At 39.2% G+C, this 24,842-nt stretch overlaps 2 protein-coding genes across 2 annotated transcripts in view; both read left to right on the forward strand.

Moving 5' to 3' along the window:
- LOC124631248 (Ca(2+)/calmodulin-responsive adenylate cyclase-like) overlaps positions 1–12,065 on the forward strand; it is a 63,094-nt gene extending 51,029 nt beyond the window's left edge. The window contains exons 11-21 of the mRNA XM_047165518.1: positions 1,593–1,778; positions 2,085–2,363; positions 2,638–2,942; positions 3,854–4,013; positions 4,384–4,467; positions 6,617–6,763; positions 7,054–7,267; positions 7,386–8,658; positions 8,732–8,932; positions 9,063–9,147; positions 9,226–12,065. Coding sequence (XP_047021474.1) covers positions 1,593–1,778; positions 2,085–2,363; positions 2,638–2,942; positions 3,854–4,013; positions 4,384–4,467; positions 6,617–6,763; positions 7,054–7,267; positions 7,386–8,658; positions 8,732–8,932; positions 9,063–9,147; positions 9,226–9,642 — 3,351 coding nt within the window. The 3' untranslated portion in view covers positions 9,643–12,065. The remainder of the gene's footprint in view (positions 1–1,592; positions 1,779–2,084; positions 2,364–2,637; positions 2,943–3,853; positions 4,014–4,383; positions 4,468–6,616; positions 6,764–7,053; positions 7,268–7,385; positions 8,659–8,731; positions 8,933–9,062; positions 9,148–9,225) is intronic.
- A 1,751-nt stretch (positions 12,066–13,816) lies between these two features.
- The window catches only part of LOC124631249 (partitioning defective 3 homolog), a 51,172-nt gene continuing 40,146 nt past the window's right edge, over positions 13,817–24,842 (forward strand). Inside the window, exon 1 of the mRNA XM_047165520.1 lies at positions 13,817–14,284. Within this exon, the coding sequence (XP_047021476.1) occupies positions 14,165–14,284 (120 nt within the window). The 5' untranslated portion in view covers positions 13,817–14,164. The remainder of the gene's footprint in view (positions 14,285–24,842) is intronic.

A 24,842-nucleotide genomic window follows, 5' to 3' on the forward strand; every position in this document is an offset into this window, starting at 1 on the left:
TAACCTCGCTTAATGGTTTCCTAGTAGTTAGTTTGGTTTGAGTGGTGGTTTTCGAACTAAATCTATGCTTTATTACATTTAAGGTGTGCACTGAAGCTTTTTCACGAGTTCTACTGAAATAATTTTGCGAGGAAATTCAAGAATGTTTAAAGATGCTTCACACTACGTTTGCGATTTTCGTTTTCTGCCAAACTTCATTGTTACTTTTATACAACACATGAAACACAAACACAGTAATCAATCATTAATTAGTCCCCTACCCACCTAGCAGCCAAAGTACAGATAGATAGACGTACGACTCGTACCTGTGAGCACAAGTTGTTACAACTTCCAACTTTCCAAACTGTTTCCCGAATGTTCATTTAGTTGCTGGTCTGTTCAAGCGTTCACTCATTGTTACTCCCTGTATACTGTTACAAATTGAACTAAATTGATTTCAAATTCTTATTGATAAAATATTTATACACTTAACAGCGTTCATAAACAGAGTTCTTTGAAATTTCGGATCCAAACCAAACATTGTGTGGAAGACTGAAATACACCAGCGACTAACATGAGGCGTCTGCTCATTATTTTCAGATATTCCGACCCTGGACATTAGTTCCACAACAAATACCCGCTGAAACAGTAAGCGCAGACAAAATGTTGTTCATGTGTATTATTGTTTTCCACCATTTACCGGGCGACACGTTTATAACTCCCTTGATTGACTGTAGGTACGCATTGTCCACAAGCAATGTGTGTGGGTCGCACCTGCCGCGAACACATTCTCTTTCTATTCACTGTGATACAATTACACGGAAAAGGGCCGACTAATATCGACGTGAGCACACAGACCACTCACTATCACCGTTTCTTAATTCGAAATTGTCAACTGTTTATATATTTGAGATTGTTTTATAGAATGTTCGATAATAAAGCCGGATGCACCGAACTGTGTTTCACTCGCTACCCCGACTAGTCACCTCGAGCACTAGAGCATGGCATGAGCCCCGCCTGTCGACTAACTTGCATGTCATTCGCCCTCTTAATAGTTTTACTTTTTGATTTTATTTGGTGCTTGATTATTTCTCCTGCTTTCTTCTATCACTTTACTCTTACTTAACTTTCTTTCTATGAAATAATCAAACACGAAAGTGTTTAGTTGTAAGTCTCGATTATTACTGTCGATTTGTCTTAAAAAGTAAATTCACATGAGACATAAATTACAGAACAGTCTAAATTTCTTCTATCAGTTCTATCTATCTATATGGAGATCTTGCCAATGTGATCAGTATCTGTCGTTGTCTATATTTTGTTTGTACTGTCATTTCATTACTATTCTAATAACGTGATGCTGCTTTGGATTCCGGATCTTTTGTATTCTAAGGTCAGTTCTAAATTCCAAATTGTGAAGCATGGAGTCGGCATGGCCCCTGTGTACCCTGACCTCGGCCATACCCTTGTGTCTCAGTGTACCTTAACTTTACCTTATCTCATCGATGTGTGACCAGATAGATATGTTCCATTATGATCGTTGTATAAATCGGTGGTTAGAAGTTTGAGTTACGATTTAAATGGGTTATTTTTGACTTGTGTGGTGGGTTTTGCAGAACAAAGTGACGGAGAAGTTTAAGCGTCCGTTGAAAAAGCGCCACTCGTCTGTGTACCACCAGCCCACGAACCGCGTGAACAAATACCTGGCGCAGGCCATAGACGCGCGCTCCGTGCACCGCGAGAAGGCCACGCACGTGCATCTGCTCACGCTCTGTTTCAAGGATGCTGATAAGGAAGCTCAGGTGAATATATACATTTTTCTAACTATGACTTATTGAATTCAACTGTTTGTGTAGTCCACGTACTGATTGCATCTAAAGAGGCTATTGTCATTTTGACATTCTTAAAGTACTTACTCATTCTTTTCGGTACAAAAATTCTTATGTTCTTTGAATATAGCACTAGCACGGTATTTCTAGAGTATAGTTATCTTCCCATTTTTACAGTTTCTCTGTAAATTCGAATCGGTTTGACTGTACTTAGCTATGCTGATTCAGAGACAATTTCAAATAGAAATAAAAACTAAATTTCCATTTTATCCATTCCAGTACCGAGCATCAACAGACGGCGGTTGGGCGGGTTCCCTATCCGCTGCTCTCTGTGCCTTAGTAGCCGCCGGGGCCTTACAAGCGTCCATTCTACCACAAACCTACATACTCCTTATACTCTTCGTGACGGCCTTCGCGTGGTCTGCTGCAGTGCTGGCGCTGACGCTAGCTGCAAGGCTCAGGCTTATACCCTGCGATGTGTCCCGGCCTTTTACACTGAGGAATGCTATTACCACCTTCACTATTGTACTGGGGTATGCTGTTGGGCAGGTTAATGTGGTAAGTGTAATAAGTATGATTAGAAATGTGAAAATTTGTATATAATTACTGTTTTTGGGAAGAAAATTTTCAATTATCAAAAATTGCTCAAAACTTTTTCCATTGAAATAATTCAATTTTGGTCTATCTGGTCTTTGATGCTACAGCCTTACAGGAACGCTAGCAATTCTTGACAGCAGATTTTTTTTCTCCTTCGATATTCTAACTGCACTCTTCGTTAAACAAGAGCAGCTGATACATAACACCGGCATTGACATAATCTTCCATATTACAGGTAACATGCGAGCACATAGAACTATGTCGAAACCTAACTGGCAACACCACAACCATGGACGAAGTGCTCACAATGCGAGGCGACGTTGCCGCTCATCTCTGGTCCAGCCATACAGAACATTTAGCGTGCCCAGTCCCACTATACATAACCTTAGGCTGTTGTCTCAGTATGCTGGTCGTAGCAGTCTTCCTGAGGCTACCGATATTGGTGAAGGGAATACTTCTGTCTGTGATGACGGCTGGATATATGGGAGTCATATTGGGCTTCCATAAGGCGCTGTTCGACTGTTATGATTTGATGGTTGAGTAAGTATTGTTTAGTTATTGTTTTCTTTGGTGCATTGCAAAAAGGTTTTTTTTACTAAGGAAAGTAAGAATAGTCTATTTAGTGGTAATTCGACTAGTAGTTGAGTGTTGACGGCAACACTCAACTACTAGTCGAATTACCATTAGAAATGGGGCCTAGTAGTATGTAGTATATGTGGTATAGTTCAGTGTAGTAATAGTATTGATGTCCTCCATTTCTCTCTGCGCTGTATTCCTGCAGATGTATACTATTATGATTTTATTTAAAGCAATGTTGCGTTATTCCAGTACAAGAGTACTAATGATGGTAGAAAACCTACAGGTACAAAGAGGATTACAGCTGGCTAATGAAACGCGATATGTCTCTGTACGTGGGATTAGACCATGATGAGACAGGTTAGGTGTCTACATGACTCATAATATTAAGTCATGCTGTCTTATAAACTCATAATACAAGATTAAAATTCATTACACGCATAATTTTAAATACTTGTTAATTGCTTTTTATCGATTGCATAACGTCATCAGTCTTTGTTTGTTTATTTATATCCTAAAGGCTCCAAAACTACAGTACCGATTTGTGACACCGCCTTTCAAAGATTATGCCTACATTATATCCTAGTACGGGAAGTAGTTTCCATGGGACACAGGTCACGGGACACGGGTAACAGAAGGAAACAGCTAGTATTCAATAAAATGTAATATTATTTATTTTGAATTAATTGATTGATTAACGCTCAATCCTTCTCCATGTGAGAGGGGGCTTGTGCCCAGCAGTGGGACTATAAAAATATTGTAACTTTGAATGATTTACTCATTCACAACATCAATCATTTTTGAAATTATTAAATAAATAGTTTATTTATTAATTTCACATAAAATAAAATATTGCTTTTTATTTGTCGTTTCAGTCCAGGGTCAGTGGGTTCAGCATACGTGGCAAGCGCATGGACCGTGGCATTAGCTCTAGCAGTACTGTTGCATGCTCGTCAGACGGAGTGGACGGCACGGCTCGACTTCTTGTGGCAGGCCCAGGCCAGGGATGAGAAGAGGGATATGGATGCTTTGCAGGTACATTAAATAAATCTATATTTACATAAAAAAGACAAAACTTAAACTTATAAATAGCGTTTGTTATAAAATAAAAATTGGCCCAGTTTCATCGTTGTCACTTGGTAATGTACCCAATAGGCTAGCGACATTGCCACGCTTGGTGACAATGCTTAAATTGCGGGTCGAAATAAATCTAGCCCTTGGGTCATGTTCTTTATTCATTTTTAAGATATTTTTTTCTTGGACTGTTTTTGAGCACTCCCATATAAAGTTTCCATTAAAATGTGCAATTTCTAGACCTTTCGTATGAATAGTTATTTTTAAAAAACTGAAACTGAACCCTTTTAAAAATAATTCGTTATCAACAATGATTATCTTTCAATTTCAGGCGTCAAACCGAAGGATTCTGTTCAACCTTCTACCAGCGCATGTGGCAACACACTTCTTGGATAACCAGTTTAGAACGAACATGGTAACTATTGAACTTGCTTATATATATGAAAAACATTAATTAATCTCTTTATTTACAAGCATTATTATGAGATAATCATAATAACACAGAAATTAATTATTCATTTACTCATTCAAAGTAAATACTGTTTGTATGTAAACACGATAGCTTTAACATCACCAAGTCCATGTATATTTAAAAAGTAAACAACTTGATCCCTAACATAGGTGGACGGTGTATGTATTAGCATAGCAAACGTATGGAAAACTATGCTAAGCTCAAGTTGTTTGCTAGAGCGGCCTCCCGTATATTTTTCCATTTCCTATAGCATTTTCAATTTATGCAGTTGGCAGATTTTTTGTGTAATGTTGACGAAATGCTGTGATCTTCATCTTGTATCCAATATACATTGACAACACATTCAGAAAAGCGGTTGAGAAATTAGCAGAATGTCTTTTGTTTTATCAAAAACAACTCATTCACCAAATTAAAAAAATATATATTTTCAGTATAATCATTCGCGCTGCACTGAATATGTAGGTAGCATATAACACGTATGAGTGACTGATTTTTTCAACCAATTATGTTTTTAAACCAAAAATGGTATATTTATGAGTAACACGGACCATAATTTTTTTTATGAGAAGTTACTGATACTTCCGCTACGTTACGTAGCGAAAATACTATAACAAAGGATCGATACATCAAATCCTTACTAATATTATAAATCGGAAAGTGAGTTTGTTTGTTTATTTGTTCCGCTTTCACGCCGTAACTACTGAATCGATTGCTTTGAAATTTTGCAGACGTAAAGTTAGAAGTCCGGATTAAATAATAGGGTACTTTTTATCCCGAAAAAAATAGATATTCCCGAGGGAAAACAAAAATATTGTTTGCTTGATGGATGGATTGTAGATGGCGCTGTGTGTCGTTTAAAACAAGGTAATATATTGCAAACGAATATAAACATGTAAATTTAGAAGCTAAATGATACGATAATGAATCCCCGAAAATGAGGAATTCCCGAGGGATGATGTACAATTTGTTTAATCGTCTAAACTGTTTTTTTTTACATCTACTTATATATTGCAAACGAATATGAACATATAAATTTAGAAGCTAAATGATACGATAATGAATCCTCGAAAATGAGAAATTCCCGAGGGATGACGTACAATTTGTTTTATCGTCTTAACTGTTTTTTTTACATCTACTTATCCTGAAATAACTATAATTCAACGAATTATATACTATAAATAATTGGTATAAGTATTAGTTAAGTTATTTAGTTCTTGAGGTATGCGATAGATGGCGCTGGATGTTTTTAAAACGTGGTAACGATGTGTTTTTAAAATACGTAAGAAGTGGAATGATAGCTTTTTAAAACGTGGTGACGTTGTTTTTTTTTTAAGATACGTAAGAAGTGCAATGATATCTCGCGCTTTAACCTGTAGCTCATTGTTCAATCGCGAGCTTCCCGATAGCTCGATAGATGGCGTTGTGCTTTTCTGTATCGCGGTGTTAAGGTTCGCCGCGAATTAGTCTTACGTGTTTTGAAATCAGTGGGGCCCAGTAGGGCCAGGGCCAGCCGGGGCTGCGGGTTGTTCGCAAGAGATACCGCGGCCCTGGTATATAAAAGGCCTAGGACGGAACACGACGATTTTAGTCAGTAAGAGTCTGACACTCCCTCACCGCTGCTAACCCAATTCCAACAGACCTCCCATTTCAATTTAAAAGACTACAATTTCCTATAAGGGTTTCATTTGCAATGACCATTAATAAAGCACAAGGCCAAACTCTAAGGTTTGCTGGAGTACACTTAGAAAAACATTGTTTTTCGCATGGTCTATGTAGCGTGTTCCTGGGTTTCCAGTGCCCAAAATCTGCATGTTTTTGCTCCACAAGGGAAAAAGTATAATATAGTGTACCATTCAGTTTTGGTTTAACAACTAATCGTATCCAGCGTTACATCGCGCTTCTTAGATTTTTCCGTGGGAATGAGAAGTTTTCTTATAGTTGTGATTTATACCGCAATATAACCGAATTCCACGCGGGCGAAGCCGCGGGCGGAAAGCTAGTAAAAAATAAATTGTAATTTTCTATAGGTAGTCTTACATTCCCTGTCCATTATCCTAACGTATAAGACACTACCTAATCAGCAAATTTTTAGGACCTGTATCACCAGTCGTACCAGCGCGTGGGAGTGGTGTTCGCGTCCATCACCAACTACCACGAGTTCTACATGGAGCTGGACGGCAATAACCAGGGCATGGAGTGTCTGCGGCTGCTCAACGAGATTATCGCTGATTTTGATGAGGTCATTATACTTTTTTGTTGAGTAATTCATTGCAATTCTATGAAATGTTTTGATCTTACCCGCTTCCTCTTGCCCTGAGAGTGCTTACTGATCTGTTTTTTGATAACTTTTTGAAGTTAAGTTTTCATGAGCTCGCCCCTGTACAAATTACATACATACATAAATGGAAAATACTAAGATGAATTATGTTTAAGTTTTATTCATATTGATTCGATGATGGTCATCGTCCCTCGTAATATAGTCAAAATGGTCATGTTATATGAACAAAATTATCAAAAAATCCTTTTCAGCTTCTGGGAGAGGATCGTTTCGGTGCGATAGACAAGATCAAGACTGTGGGCTCGACATACATGGCCGCAGTGGGCCTCATCCCCGACAGGAAGATGACGGACGAGCCCAGCACGCGCAAGCACATGGCCACGCTCGTCGAATTCGTGTTCGCCATGAGGGACAAGCTCAAGGATATCAATGATAACTCCTATAACAACTTCATGCTGCGAGTCGGTTAGTTACCGTAATGTATTCACGTGAATACTGATATAATATAAGGACTTAAGGAGGCCTTGGTTTTCTTCACTGGTCTAAAATAGAGGTATGTAGTAATAGAGTCTTTTTGTTTCAGGTATAAATGTTGGTCCAGTAGTAGCTGGTGTCATAGGTGCAAGAAAACCACAATACGATATCTGGGGTAACACGGTCAATGTAGCATCTCGCATGGATTCCACTGGGCTACCGAACCACACGCAAGTCACCGAAGAGGTGTACCAAGTTCTGAAAGATATGGCATACCAGTTCGTGTGTAGGGGGAAAGTCAAAGTTAAGGGTAAAGGTGAGATGACCACATACTTCCTCACAGATAGAGCTCCAGCTAACGGGACATTGCAGAGCACATCGAATGGTCCCACACCCAACCCGCCTACCGCATACGGCGGAGTTGCCACTCCTCTCGCCATGCTACAGAACTCTGCCAGACGAGCCGCCGCACAGCCTTCACGATTGCCTCCCTTGAGGGAGTCGTCAGTCGCGGGAGAGAACGAACCGCTGCTACCAACTAATGGGCATCAGAGCAACGGGAACAATAAGGGCAGTAAAGGTCGGCGCAACACGTCAGGGTCGAGCAGTCCGCCCGCGCCGCCGCCGCACGCGGGCGTGGCGCGCTGGCCGCCGCCGCGCGCGCTGGTGGCGCCGTGGCCGCGGCCGGCCGAACCGCGCCCCGCCGCGCCGCTCAAGCGCCGCGCCGCGCGCCTGCCGCGCCCGCGCTCGTCCGAGAGCCTGCCGCTCGCGCGCTCGCCGCGCGTGCACTCCTCCGCCGACGAGCTCAGCTCGCTCACGCGCTCGCCCAGCCTCAGCTCCTCCGACGAGAGCTACTCGCGCACCACCGACGCCTCGCCCTCGCCGCCCCGCGCGCACCACTACCCCGCGCGGCCCAGCCCCGCCTACGACTACCCGCCGCTGCGCCCCGCCAAGCCCACGCTCAACCACATCGACGACCTCTACGCCAAACATAATAAGATCACCAAGAAGCCTTCCCTCGAAGACAAATTTCTGGATGGAAGTGTGGACTTTCAAAAGGAAGAGGAAAAGTTACAGAGGAGTATCATAAACATGCTTCAAGCATCCGCCGCTAAGCGCGATGGCTGCTGCCAAACAGACAAGAAGGACGTAGCGAGTCGACTTGGACAGCGGGCTGATTCATTTTCGAGTTCAGGCGGCCGACCCACGAACTTGAAACATCTGAATCATGATACCCGCGAACCGTTTGCCAAGCGCAGTCCGTCCGACGTGGCCTGCGTGCCGCCCTTCGAACGAGAGATTCAAAGATTACTCGACGATAAGAATCTCATTAAAATCAATCCACCGAAATCCGAGAGGAAGGAGCTGAAACTCGAACTCAGGTGAGCTTTAAAGATTTTTTTTTTTATATTACACCAAATATAAAAATAATTGTCTAATGTAATAAATTATCAGGGCCACGAACCCGTCGCTAGAGCCGCTGCGCAACAATAACAACAACAACAGCAGCCCGCTGCACGCGGTGGGTCTGGCCGCCATCGCGCAGGTGGCGCGTGACGCCGCCAGCCCCGCGCGGCCGCAGGACTTCCCCGGCGTGCTGCCCACCGACGTCGTCGTGCAGCTGCCCTCGCCCTCGCACACACCGCACCGACACAGGTATACTACGAAATTCGTCAATATGATTCCAGAATATTCTATATTGCCCCACTACATAAATGTTTCGCAATTTTAAGAGCAATATGCTCTGGAAGGTTATGGTAGATTTATCTTGATTTTTTCTTTCTAGTCCGCCTTGTGAAAGGAAACCGGATCCAATTGCAATCCGGGAAAAGGAGAGAGAGAAAGAAGCCCAGGAGAGACTACATCACCGGGTAAGTTATACATTTCATAGGTCTTATAATTTTAAGGAGCATTATTTACGATGTCTGAGCAATGGGTTCGCCTTCTAGGTGGCCGCTTCTCATCATAGAGAAATGGGTATCTACGGGGAGAGTCAATCCGAGTGGAGCTCGTCGTGTTCGGAGGGCGAGGGCGAGGGCGAGGGCGGGCAGCCGGAGAGCACGGGCTACACGACTGACGACCCGGCGCTGGAGAACGTGTCCATGCTGAACGAGGCCGGGCTCACGGACGCCGAGGCGGCGCTGAGCGACGTGAACTCGTGCTACTTCGACCGCGACGACATGTCGTCCCGCGCCTCGTCGCGCCTGCTGGACTCGGAGGCGCTGGTGTCGCTGGAGTCGCTCAGCGCCATCTACGACTCGGACGAGCCGCACCGCTACCTCGCCAACATCCGCACCGTCAGCGAGTCCATCACGCGCAACTTCGGCCAGCCCGCGCACGTCACCGACGCCGAGAGTGATGTCTAATACTGTGATATGTCGTGATAACCTCCGATTTGGTTCCGACTGTGTTTCGTGTACGTTTCGACTGTTTCTCTCGTGTACTGCCTTTAGGTCAATTGTGATAGCTAAATCTCAAATTATTGAACTCTCATGACAGAGACTCTTCACGTTTTCGATTACGAACATTTAACGGAGGAACAGTTTGGCTCTCTATTGCAAAGAAATGAATACTCAAAACGTTTTTGTTCCCCGCTGTTTGTTTCGGTAATAAGACGATTGGTGAGCGTATAGACGAAGCGCATAGTTTTTCGCGTACGCGGACATAATTATTTTATCGTAATTGCTGACGTGCCTGTACTTTGATGATTTTGTACTATGTAAATTGTGTCAATATGTACCTATTAATGTTACACTGTATGATATTCATGTACAGCTGAATGTGCCATGTGATGGCGTGATGCATCATCTGTAGGAGTGTGCGATGATCTCTACAATTATAAGGTGCTCTGACTTAGAATTATTTATGGTTTGTCTTGTGATAACGGTATAGGAATTCGAATTTGAGCGACCAATCTCTGTTAATGTCAGTGTTCTAGAGTAAGGGCTGGCCCCTGTCCTGTAAAGTCTAGTTTGTCTCCCGGTTTTGTGACACGGAGGACTTAGTAAAGTGTTGACAACTATACGTAAGTACGTAAGTATATTGCATTTCAAACTATCTATAGAGTAAACATTGTTACCACTGCTGGATGATTATGCTTTGTAGTATTCTGTTTATCTGCGTTATGTATCTTTTATAATATAATTATGTATGTATCTCGAATTTTGCAAGGTCTTGTCAATTTTCATAAACATTTTTCTACAAATAGTGGCCCTTTTGACATTTTCTTTCGGCAATCTAGTCACTAATGGTTTTCAAAAGTTTGGTCGTTTCTTAATGAATGTAGTGCCATTATCAGACCGCGTTGTTTTCTCTTATGTACTTTATTGATGAGATGTCGTTTACTAGAGGAGGAGAGGTAATATCATGTAGTTTTAAGTAAACAGCCGTGAGACTTGAAAGTACAACCAATATAACACCACTAGTGAATATTTGTTGTAGAATATTCTCTGTATTATGTAATAAATATCAATTATTTTTTTTATTTAATTGTAATATAAGTTCGTGTCAATTTCATGTAATTATTGTTTAAGATGAAAACATGTTATAATAAAAGAAAAAAACTAATTTGGGGCACAATAGCTCCCCTGGCTGTAAGTACATAACTGTTATGCGTCGCATCGTTACTTGATTTAACATGTACTTAACAATTAATTTGGAAGCCGATCCGAGATTCATTGGTAATATTATTATGTATTATTTTTGGGCAGCTTTATTTTGTACTGAACTGATTATATCAGTCATAGTTAATCTTCCTATGTTTTTAATTTTTATAATGAATATTTGAGATATGTACTTACAAGTTACAAAAAAAAGAGTTTTCTGTATAAATGTTTCATTAATACGGCTCGTGCTTCTATTGTAGTATTATTACTTACATCACAATTTGAACTTATTTTTCGGCTGCTAAAAGTGAGTTGAGAGATGTTAATGTCTGAGAACTGTAAATAGGACGAGCACGGTGCAGTGCTCCAGTGAGATCTAGAGATTGTTAATCTTTGTAAATATTGTTAATCACCTGTCAAGTGCTATTCCACTTACAATACATACGTAAGTATATCACGCTGTGAACATATATTATTTTTTGAAGGAATTCTCTTGTTTGCTATTTTTATTCTCAGTATTTCGATTAGTGTTTTTCATGTTGATGTATGTACACATAGTGCCAAACTATTTTTATGTGTATGCTTGTAAACAAAACGACTTATAAGTTTGACGCTTGGATACTATTGTTTTTATATATAAAAGTTTGTACTTCATTTAGATTTAAATTCAATTAAAATCAATTCAAATAATTGACAAAGAGATCTGACGTCTAGTGAACCTTGGTAGGCAAGTAGTTGAAGAATATTTTGAATGTTTTTAATATACTCATTGAAGAATTACTGCATCTTTATTATAGTAATTCAATGTATCGGACAGTCACATTATATATGATTAAATTCTTAGAATACAAAACATTTTCGATTTTTTGCTGCAATATTCACATTAACGCTGTTTACAAAACTGACGCTGAGTATAAATAATTAAGTGTTATGACACAACCATGACCTGAGCACAAAGTATAACAAAAACTTTTGTTTTTAAGTTTTAATGTGAATAAGTAACAGCTTGCATACAGATTACCTACATGTTATTATCTCATAGAAATTATATTGTCATGTATAATTTGTGTAGGATACTTGAATTGCGCCTTATGTAGCAAGTGTATTGTGTATTTTTATTTATTTAAATTCAATTACCTAAGCAATATTAATTACTTATTACAAATTAAAAGTGGTTTACATCACGGGATGCTGTTTTTCTTTTTTATTCCATGTTTCCACGTGCAGGTGCGTGTTTGATTGCCTTATTTAGATGACTGAATGACACATTCATTGCAGTTCTTGCAATTAAAGTAAATCAATAGGAACACATCGTCCAAAGCAAGCTATATGAATAGCCATTGTTTTATCCAATTATGCAGGAAAACTAATATTAAGATCACTTCCACATGAAGTTACATAGTATGTGTTTGCTCTGAATGGTCACTGAATTATTTTTATTAGAAAAAGTAATTGAGTCTTTTATCTATACTAGTTTTTGTGCTTTTCTCAACTATGAATAAATCAATTAGTTTCCCAGTATTTGAGTGTGAGACAGACATTATGATCTGAGTAGTTGTTTTCGAAGTTGTTATATGTCATAGGTTTGCAGGTCAGGTACAGATGTGTCGGTCACGAGCCGTGTTCCGCATACAAATGCCCTTCGCCTTGAACCTCGCAACCATCATCGACGGATATTGTTACAAACCCACGTGGTGATTTAACGTTTTTTTATTAACTTAGGTACCTGGAAATTACCTGGAAAAATTATCGCAGTCACGTAAGTTATTTTAAAAATGTCGTTTCTCTGTTGTTTCTCCGTCTATCTGTTTGTATGTATCTAGAAGCTATTGACTCTATTGAGAAGACAAGAACCGCAGTGGACATAATTAATTTTTATCTGGACAAAATTGTATAAATACTGAAACTTTACTGGTTATTAACCATCAAAACTATACTGTACTGTGTAGGTACTTATGTAATGCAAACTATTCTACAATGGTGTATTTCTATTGTCTCCAATGATTTAAATATAAATAGACAGACGCCAACAAGATAATATTTATTGTACGGATGCACATAATGAATGAAAAAGTGAACTGCATTCCTATGCTAAGCACACAACTTGTGTATCTGCATGTATGTGTAATTTATGAGCAGAATTGTTACAAGTTTTTTTGTAAATTTGTCCCTGTAGTAAGTATTGCCTGTGGTACTACTTACTTCCATTATAGTCATTATTTAAAAAAATCTGAAATCCGATTTGATACCTAGGGTTGCTTTGTCCTACTTATTGTACCTTTTGAGGTAAGGGACTAGAAGTTTATGATGTTGATAACTCTTGCTATAAGGGCTTGTTATCTGCACCTAAGTACTTAATATGGTTGGCATGGAGATATTGATTAGACAAACATGTTTAAAAAGAAAACAACTTAGCAAAGTCCGTTGTAAGCATGTACTTGGTTTGCCTTGCTGATTGCATGACATCAACTCCAAGTTATGACTACTTCAATTCTAACATTTGTACTGTGATTAAGTTGCTTATGTGTGTGTAGCGTGTCTACAACAAATACCAACAAAGCTGTAGTAAGTTGTAAAGAAACATGTAGACTACCCGATCGAAAGGCAGGCTGAGCACTACCAGTTTCGGACTTATCGCAAGTTCTCGCAACTTAATGACTCAGTTAAGCAGTAATCAGGGACAGTTTCATTCAAAATAATGTGTAATAGTCGGTATGCGAGTGAAATACAAACCGGAGCGACGCAGGTATGACGCGGCGGTTCGGCGAGCCACCACCACAAGCGCACAGCTGCGGGCCGGCGCGACGCTGCCGATTGGCTGCGCGCGGAACCGGTCGCCGCGTCCCGCCACCCTGCCCCCGCCCCGCCGCTACAAACAACTTCAAATTCTTATTCATGTTCCTTGCCACGACCGTTGCTGCCGTTGAGAGCGCGCACACTGCGCCCATACTTCGCGTAATCTTATCGATATGTGCTCGATGTTCAATGTGATTCTAGTGTTTGATGTGTGAATTTAACATTAGTTTACGTGCACTGTGGACCAGTCCGAGGTTACGGCGAGACGCTCCGACTGCGCTATGAAAACACACGCACGAGCTGGTGTTTTTGTTCTTTTTGTATCGCGGGTGCTCCGTGAGCGGCTTCGAAGCAGGGTTACCTATGCCATGTGCATCAGATAATGTTGTGGTTGTGCTCCTATTAGTTTGACGACAAACTAATATGCTAGCTAGTGGATATTGCGACGGAGTGGCGTTGTGCTTTGGTGAATCATAGTGTCGGTGACATGAAAGTGACGGTGTGTTTCGGGTCTGTGCGGGTGCTGGTGCCGTGCGGCGCTGGCGACCTGCTGGTCAGGGACCTCGTGCGGGAGGCCACGCACCGCTATAAGAAAGCTACTGGACAGGTCAGTCTACACATCTACTTACACTGTGGGTACTTCACGCAACATTTCTAACTACTGTTTTTGTTGGTCAGCGGGTTTGTTTACTTTCCTTACAGGACACTAGTTTACTGTTTATGAACATCAAAAATGACTTACCTACTAATGCTAGTTTATCTGCATGCAAAGCGATGTTTAAAACGACCCCTGGCCAATGTTTTTCTTGCGTCATCGTAGGTGACCTACCTACCATTGCAAGTATATTTACAAAATACGTGATGGCAACACCATGGTTTCTTCCTACCCATCATAACATAAACACTGTTCAATTACAGTACTTGAAACCTACATAATGAAATTTCCAAGCTGGTAGGTAATGTTTATACTGACTTACTGACAAACTAACCGCCTAAATTAGTGATCCGGTCCTGACGATGACGAACGCTATTGCAATTATACCGAAACTTGCATAGAGGGGCCAAAACACTGGAAACGCAAACATAATAAAACAGATCACAGTTTGTGCGTTTAGATAAATGTGGCTATCAAAATTATTACTCCACTACCTATAATGGAAACTGTCGGATTGACCAACTTACGGTGGTGTTCTTGCTAAGCGATTGCCCTGCCCAGTTCGCTATAGAATACATATTGCCAGGTTACCTGGTATTTCACGATTACGATTATCGATATTCGCCACAAAGCTTGCTCGAGAATGTTGAGATAGGTTGTGTTGTAACCAACTCTTGTTTTTGCACTAATGATCATTTGGTTATATGGAATGTGCGGTGCTGGGAGCAAGAACCACTTTCGCGACAATGTGTCCATACGGAGTGGTGTGAGGTGAGCATTAGCGTTGCCTCCACCTACCCAGCTACTCGTCAAACTAGATTCAACCATGAGACGCTCGAATTTCATAATGTGGACGCCACATTCGATAGCTCATTATTTTTATGGACAGACCTTCACTAGATGTAGATCTTGTAATTGGATGAAGATCGTGGCTGTTTATTTACGAGCGTGTAACTCAATGTTGATGAACTCCTTATTTATTATCATGACATTTTAGTAACAAGGTGACTCCTGTCCTTACAATAACATCAGACCACATAGATGACAGCGGCAGGTGTGTATTAACAGCAATTAGTATTAGACGTTCACCTGCACCTGCCCTGTAGCCTGCCTACATGCGTTCCTAAGTTCAGTCCTCGTAGGAAGCGGCCGACCTTGCGAGCTGCCACAAACACCGTCATACAACAAACATATTATTGCTAAATTACTTGGTGTGTGAAACGGTTTTAATGCCCGCTTCCTTTTGGAAAACATCGCAAAAAGTAAAGCATCCCGACAATGCTGCGTCCCGGAATACAGTACTGTTACATCAGCTTCGTAATCATCATTCGATTAACGCAACATCCTATTTAATGCCTTGACTAAAATCTTCCTAAATTATTCACACAGTATAAATTCTAAATCTATCTACGAAAACTGCACAGTACGAGGACGCATCAGATTCAAATGCGATTCAGCTTTGCTTTGCGAGGTTCATGCAATATTAATCAAGTCTGATTGCATCAATCACATAATATATTATAATGGCAAACATGCAGGTAGGTGTGTAGTAGGTAACCGAGTTAGTTTTGGCAAACGTTTACATTTCTGCATGATTGGTGCTCCACGATTACTCAACACGAAAAGGTCGCGAGCGTAGTTAACGACTGGTAAAGTATACTTTTGCTGCTCCACTGGTGAAACGATATGGTATCGAGACACGCGCCGGTTTCTAATATTAATGGAAACACTAAAATAAAATGATCGTACAACTTGTACCGTTTCTTTTATTGATTGCGAAGAATTCTTCTCACCTCCCACGTCATACCAGAAACGCGAATTAAGGCTATAGTGTGTCTTCAATAAAGAGCCACGTTTTAATGGACAGTTTTATTTTGTATCTTTATCTTAGCTAGGCCTTCGACGAACTGAATGTTTATCAATCATACAGAAAATGCGGCGAGACTTAGACGTCAATAACCTCCATTACTAGTTGACCTTTTAAGGCACGTTTGGCGCCTTTCTTACATAACAAAAAACCTCAAATATTGTTACTGCGAGACGATTGTGCCGTCACGTATTATTTTACCTTGGAACGTAATAAATTTTCAGTTTGTAAAAATAGTCAAAAGTCTCGAAATAAGTCGATGGTGAAACAATGGGTCCGTTGTTACGGCGACTCGGTCAGATCGCTAGGTATGCGAGAGGAACGGGTACCTTGAAAACTCGAAACAGTCTATTGAAGCGTGGTGTATGGTGCGCCACGCTCACTACGCACTACGGATCTCATCCTGAACCGGTTCTTAGAAAATGACGAGACATTCTTTTGAGATACCATCGTCCTATAAACTAAGTCATAGTTAAATATCCGAGCAATCCTCCACCATCTTTACGTTTATATGTATAAGGCGTACCTACCTATAGAGGAGGTTTTATTGGATTCTGAAAGATAGCATAGATAAGTGTTATTGGAAAACCAAGCCGGTGGTCGTCAACCTATCGTAAATCTTGTAGAATAACAATGAGCTCTATTGTTTGATTCTGAAAAATGGGCTTACTAAAACTTTTGAGTGTTTTATTTGTTTTGTGCTTTAATCTCCTTAGTCCAAGAATTTAATAAAGTGCATTAAGAGTTGACCTGATTCCTCATCAAACATTTGAACAATCTTCGTTAATAACGAAGTGATCGTGGAAAAAACAACAAAAGCCGTTTCACATACGGCCATATGTCGGGCTTCCCATCAAGTGGATAACGTGAAGGGTCTTTGTCCGCATCAAGACGAATTTTTTCTCCAATTCTGACTAATGGTTTGCACATGTTGCAATAATTTATGCTGAACCGTATTAAGTGCTCACACATTGCAGATTTTGAAAACACTTGAGATATTATTAATTAAGAATACACAATTGATTGGCATTAAAAAAAAATATTCTACAAGCAACTCTGAATGTATTCTCGAAGTCCACATGGTCCGATGATATGATAACCAAAGACAGAGGTCATGTTAAAAGTAAATTTTATTTTTAATCTTATCGTTAACCACGAGCTTCTAACGTAATTAGGTAAGTAGGTTGTGTAGCTACTGCTGAAGTAAACAAACGCGCTGCCATGTTTTGTATCCCTGTATTTTATAAGCAGTCATAGCTTGCGAATGTCATAAAATTGACTGTAAGCATTGCTGACGTGGCTTCCTGACATAGGCTCGGCGTTGGTTTTTGAACAAAACCGTGCTGTGTAAAAAATATCCCGTGCCTTTCTCTTATGATGACTTACAAAATACATGGATGGTCTCATTTTTCTACACATTACTCTTGGTCAGATTTTTTCCAAAAATAATTAAGTTGGTATATGATTATATCATTTAAGAACATGTGCTGTTGGCTCATTATATAATTTAACAGTAGAAACATAAATGATGGTAATGACAATAATTATAGCAGCCATTTCAAAGCTATTATACCATGTAAACTTGGTGTATAATCAGAGTTTCAAGTGGAACACAACTATTTACTTTCTCTCCTATTCATGTAAGGAGATTTGATGATGGAGCGCGTCAATGCACGATGTCTTGCATTATATCCAGAGTACATCTCTATTGGTTTTACTTGAGCAGTAGATTACTGAGTGGATGACCTCGATGCGGTTATAGCGGATGCTCACGCCTTTTATGATGGTCAAAGCAATTGACATAGAACCTCATAGATAGGAGTATAGGACTTGCCGACTAGGCCACCATGAATTGCTCGTAAAGCAAATCGCACTTAGCCATATTGAATTGATTTACTTAATGTTTACCCTATATACACATAATTGTGCGTAGCTACGTCGTGCTTTGAGGAAGGTCTACAAATTATTATTGTGCTCGATTGCTGATACATTTGCTGCTCGAATCCATAAACTTCTTAGTCATTTCTGATACCAACTAAAGTTTTGTTAATATGATGAATATGAATGCTCAACATCTATGTACTATTTCCTACTTTATACATGCGCAAAGTATCTAAAATCTTCATTCTTCCCAATTCTAAGAATACGTATAAGTTTCAAGAAGCAGAATAATACTCCATTAAACTCTGACATGGAAACGATTTCTGTTCAAGTTCTCCCTAATGGTTCAGTAATACCTGTCGAGCATTGTTCTGACATTCTTGGTATTCCCAACAATGATGTGGTACTGATGAAAGCAATGATCAGATTCTGTCCATAATGAGTGAGGCTGGCGGTGCGTGGGCGCAGACTGGCTGGCCTGAGTCACGCGCACGTGCACCGCGGCCATGTCATGTCCCATGTCCAATTATGCGACAAATAGCTACTTTGCATTACCTCGGAGCCTTAGCATTCCTTCGCTCTGAAACTTGATCTTTGTTCAGCTAGAATGTGTCCACGAACTTGAGACGATCCTTTTGTTTAACTTTTGACTGGTGATGCCTAGAATTTTATGAGATATGCCATTATGAAACATCTTTTGTTCTCGACTCAGATTTTAATTGCACATAAAACGTGGCTCCAATGAAGCTATTATCCGAAATTCCCAATAATAAACGTTCAATGTCGCAACCCACTGAACCTTTTTTAACAGCTGTAAATCAATCAATGCGCATGATGAACATAATAATAATAGCAGTGTGCGAACAATGATTGATAACGCAATAAAAACAGCTGTGCGTGGTTTCTATTACAGAATTCTTGGTATCATAATAACTGTTGCCCATCGTGAGCTGCTTTCCAAAAAAATATTGATACGACAAAAAACAGAAATTAACCTAACAGTCTTAGATCCATCAATAGCTCTCTCAATGAGTACCTAGTAAGCCCTAAAATCCAGCAATTTGAACAAGCTTAATAATGTTTTACTAATTAACAATTGGTTTTACGAGTAAGTTTGTGATTATTGTCGGAGGCGTGAGTCACTGGTGATCACAAGTCGTTTAAAACCAAACGGTTGTCTACGCACATAGTACGTAACTACATGAGTTATTCACATCTAAGTGATAAATCGTTTGAACTGTGTTTCGGTGTTTATGTCACAGCCACAGTCACATTTTAGCACGTTAACTACGCAGTTCATTCAAGTAGATTTTGCTTGTTGTAAGCTTCGTTGCAGATATTTGTGCCAAAAATTGGTCTTTCGCCCAAAATTTAACTTCTTTCATAATCATTATCTTGACTTCTGAAAATCTAGTTAGCTACACTTGTACGTATTATAAACTCGGCTATAATTACTATCATTATCCATTTCCTTAAGTATGATTTAAACTGTTAGCTTCATAAATTCCATACATTTTCGAACCATCCAACTTCAAAGCTGATCTATAAATCAAAATCCAAAGCTATACAGACTCAAACACTCGAGATGAGAATTCTAATTCCAACTTAGATGCTGAACACTCGTGCAGTGTCCAGAAGCTCTTATTGTAAGGACCATATATTTTATGACATTCCAGCCCATCTGTGCGGTCTCTTCTCTTTATATCTTTGTACGCCGGACTTAAGATTCAATAAATCAAGATGGTTTAAGCTTATAGAAGCCAGTTTTAGCATTGTTTATGGTTCTTATTTTAAAGTTAAGCTGGGCTAGTCTTCTGTTTTATTGTCTATGTTCCAATGATCCCTAAATCTTGCTTTCTAAGCTCTACTTCGGTCTTGACAGGTTTGCAAGAGGAACACTGGTGCTTTCTGTAAATTAGTTATTTCTCCTGAAAGATAGATATTTCTCACTTATGTCCCTAAATACTTATAAAATATCTTCCATTATTCTGAATCAAAGAATTCAGGAGCGTATATGCTTAGTACAGATGACGCTTTCGAGAACAAACAAAATGCACAGGTACATACTTACTCTGCAAATTACTACGCGTTGCCTTATCGGGATGTAATCTGTAACTTATGATTTATTGCATCACATTTACGCAAGACGCGCGTGTGCCTGACGCAGGTAAATATTGCACATTCTGTGTACTAAGATGAAGAAGCTAAAATGTAAATATACCTGGTGATAATAATTTTACATGGCTCCGAATATTTTCTGATTTACACTCTCACAACACTATCATCCAAAAAGGATTTCACTGTCCAGGGCTCTCATACCACAACCCTCATTGTATCTATTTAGTTCCATCGTAATCATCACAAAATTGTACATGGAGCCCTTTTCCCACTTTAAATATTCCACTACTATTGTTAACATCATCCGATGACTATCGTATTGTTTTCGTAATAGTCTTAAAATACTTTTGATTTCAACAAAGTACGGTAATTGTAGATTTATCTCGGCAACACATTACAACCGTGGTAAAATGATTTCGTATAAAGATGATATAACAATGGGCAATAACTGGCATATTTGTCTAAAGTTCGTCATTGTTCTGAGAGGTTCCATCTAAAAACTACTGTGTTAGGATAAGAACCTAGTATTTCACTATTCGCGAATTCAAGGTCAGTTGTTAAGCTGTAACAAGTTAAGTTAAGTTAAACATGTCTAGAATCTTTATCTCTTTTTATGTGGTTTGGAGTATCTTGATCCTTCAGTCTAAATCCGTTTACCATACATTTTATTTTAGTTTTAGCAATGGCAGATCAAATTTATAAGCTTCTTTATAGTTTTGATTGGACCGCTGACGGATTAATTAACAACTTCTTTTAAGTCAACATTTATAGAATAGGAAAGAACATGTGGAAAGCCGAAGGTATTTCCTTTTATTTCTACTTCAATGGTCGCATTTAAACGGGAAAGAACACGCTAATTTTGACGGCCTGATGCAATTTCAGCATCCGTTCTCCAGAAAAAATTGTTAACATGGCTTCTATATAAACTGGTTTCTAGCATGTGTTAAGTTACTTAACCAGTACCTGCGTGAGTGATATAATACCTATTCGAAATAACGCTGAACGTTGAAATCGATCTGACACTTGTTACAAGTACAACATCTGTAATTTCTCTGTGGTTTAAGAGATATATCTTGTCCCGCCGCACTCAATGGCGAGACTGTATACTGTATATTTATCTACCTGTTTCAACTCAGGTAGAGCCTTAAACCAGCCCTTCCGATCATTAAAGGAGTTTTTACAATAAATGTTTTTTTTTTGTTTTGCTCAGACAAAAAGTACTTACCTATTCGTTTTTGTGTCGCTACCCGAATCTATTCGATCTCGAGATTAGAATGGATGCCAGAGTATCGTGATGGTTAATTCGATTAAATTACCAGTCATTAGTGCTGGAGTCCACGGTACACCGGCACGATTTGTCGGCCACGACTATTGAACGTGAACCTGTAATGACCCAAAGAAACAATGCAAGTTGCGTTCGTAAATAAATTAAGTTCCAATTTAAACTTGGATGGACATGGACGGACTGCGCCGTATTCTAGCTTTAGGGTCATTGCTTTATCTTCAGTCTATACGGGGACTTTTATACTCTGGTTAGCATTTAATTCTCTACCATCAAAGTGAGCTCATTATAAAATAAACTCTGGCGTGGCTTTGAGAAGTTTGAGACACGCAACACTATTTACGATACCAAAATAATTTACTGCCCCAAACAGGTGCCCAAATAGCTACTTAACTTGAAGTGTTTATGTCAATGGATACTTTATAAATAAGGATGCATGGAGAATGTCTTTCGCCTAGCTAGAGTCTGTTTTTATTCGGCGTGGTAATTACACGAGGGGGAGCCCAGTCGCCGAGGAATGTTACCTGCCGTCCTATTTCAATTTATAGAGGGGATATTATAAATTGCATATCAAATAAATAATCGCCTATCAATAAATACTCATCATTTATATTCTTTTTTACATCAAATAACTTACTCCACTACAAATAAACTAAATGTTTAACAAAACTCAAACTGCAGATAATTCGAAATTATACATCAATATGACATTACTTTTTTCCTTATAATGCAATACAGTTAAATTTATTCTTGTACAAAAATACTACATACAAGCATTAAATACTGACTGCACAGCAAATTTTCCATATTTCATAGCAAAATAACTATCCCAGTCTTATATTAACCAGTAAGTACAACAAAACCTGTTCATCATATTAGTCTTAATTTTCAAGAAGCCATGTTCGGCAAATTTAATGATTATTATAACAAAAAAATCCTGTCACATTGCATTATTTCTAAAAGCAGAACAAATTAACTGAAATCTCATGCAGCGTACTATGAAGATGGTAGAATTTTATTTAGATTCAATTTATTTAGCACATTGCCATTTATAACCTTCCATTAAAAAACATTGTTTTAAAAATTGAAGCTAGCAACGAAAACGAATCGCTGCAAAACCGACTCCACGTAGTCTTATTTGCCCTACCCCTAGAGTGCAATTCAAAACCGCGTAGGCGCGGAGGGGCGAGGCGGCCTGCGAGCTGAGGCGCAGGTAGTTTTAACGCTCGCCGACGCGGTTGAGGCTGGCCGGCTCTGCCGGCCAGTAAGCCGAAGCTGCGGTGGTGAGCGTGAAAACCATCTGCGACGATAAGCTCGCATGGGACCGCCGGAGCCACGAAGCGCCGGAGCCGTGACAGAAACCATGCTTGTTGCATGCTTACTTCCATGTTGCATGCCTGCTTACATGCTGCATGCCTGCTTGCATGCTTCAGGCTTGTTTGCATGCTTCTTACAGGAAAATAAAAATTCCAAAAATATATATATTCCAATAATATGATTCTGACTATAAACATTCTGAAATATGATAGTTCTGCCTTTTAATGACTACTTATATGAAATGTATGCCAAAAGGAAGTACTGACAATGACTAAAAATGTACCCGCCCCATTTTTTTTAAGAATGTGCAAGCATATCATCGGACTTGCGATCCGACTCAAGTACGTGGCGCCAACTGCAGAAGCTAAAAATGAGCCTTTGGCATTTTGGGCAAAAAAGGAAGCGTGGACTCTTATTAAGATTTCAATAAATTACAATTTTGCATTTAATTTTATATTTTTTTGCTGATCTCATTATGTGGTAATTAATAAATAATAAGATGACTGTGACTAATAAAATGCTGTTTTATTCAGAAAAACTGCTGTAAATAATATAAAAATAGAAGCTATATTTAAAAGGAAAAAAGTTAACATGTATAATGTGCATTAAGATTGTTAGCTGTGCATTGATGAAAAAGCTTTTGCTTTAGGAAAAATCGCTGTACGCTGCGAAAATAAATTGTAGTGTGTTTAGTGATATTTTGAGTTGAATATTTTGCTGTGCAATCAGTAATTTTGATGGGAATTCGGAATTTTACTGCATAGAAAAAGGATATTTTTTGATTTGCGTTTAAATACTACCCTTTATAGAGCACCACTATTGCCCTTACTGTCTACGATGATATTTATACTCGAAGTGGGATTTTGAGTATCTTGTCGAAGAGGTATATAGTATATCTTGCTGTGGTAGTCTGTGTAAAGAATGTTTTCATGTTAAATTAATTTAATGCAAAATGAATGATATAATACGCAAATTAATACGGAAAACTAAGAATAGATCCAATATTTAAGTATAACCGGATGTAGAACAAGAATGCGGAAATTCACAAACTAATATGCTCTATAATTTAACCGGTTTATGCTATTTTTGCAAATCACTGCGATTAAAACATGATTTACCTGTACATATTTTCTTTCATCAGACAAATAAATGTAGGCCCCTGTCCGCAACTCAGATATTTTTCCATCAAGATAATCAATATTGGACGTGAAGAAACTTTAATACACCATTTATAGAATCATAAAGTTTTTTGCAAGGTAACATCAGTGTTTGATGGATCTAGCGGAGTGGGTGTGGTGCGCGAATGCCTGTGCGCAAATCCTACGCTAAACCATGCGCGTGGGCAGCGTAACTTCACAAATTATCAAGTACGAGCATTTCGTTAGGTGCACTTGCTAGCAAAGCAGCATGTTGATAATTGCACTAAGGCTTTGGTCTTAGAAAGAGCTTATATATTTATGGAGACGGGAGGCGTCAATTCAATCATTAATGGATAGATACTACGAGTCTACGAGTACTAATTTCTATCCTGTTGAACAATAATGTTACATGACAAAGTCTCTTATTGTCCAAGTAGCTATGTCTACCTACTCAGTGTTGTTCATAAAGTGCGTCAGTTTCCTTCCCTATAAAATGACGTCAGCTAAGTGCGTTGATTCATAGTTTATGAACCGCTAAACTAAATTTTTGTGCGTAAAAGTAAAACTGTTTACTTTGAACTTCTATTACATATACAACGTAGATTTTGTAAACAAGTTATTTTCTACACATAGGTATATTGTGAAGTTTCACTCCAATGATTACTTCGTGTGCTGATTCGATCATAAACTTAGTGTTTAGCTGTCGTAAAGTTTTAATAATAGGAAGGTGCTATTATTAATTGTTTGAGTTCCTACCTAAATGTTTATGTATCCTTTAGTTTCACAATGTAATTTCAACTACAGCATAACTGTCCCTCGATACGTCCACTGAGCGCTTTGTTTAACACCAGTTACAATCATATTAGCCGGTTTTTATTTTGCGGAACAAAAGCGCAGGTACGAGGG

This window comes from Helicoverpa zea, chromosome 6, assembly GCF_022581195.2.
Source record: "Helicoverpa zea isolate HzStark_Cry1AcR chromosome 6, ilHelZeax1.1, whole genome shotgun sequence".
Lineage (NCBI taxonomy): Eukaryota > Metazoa > Arthropoda > Insecta > Lepidoptera > Noctuidae > Helicoverpa > Helicoverpa zea.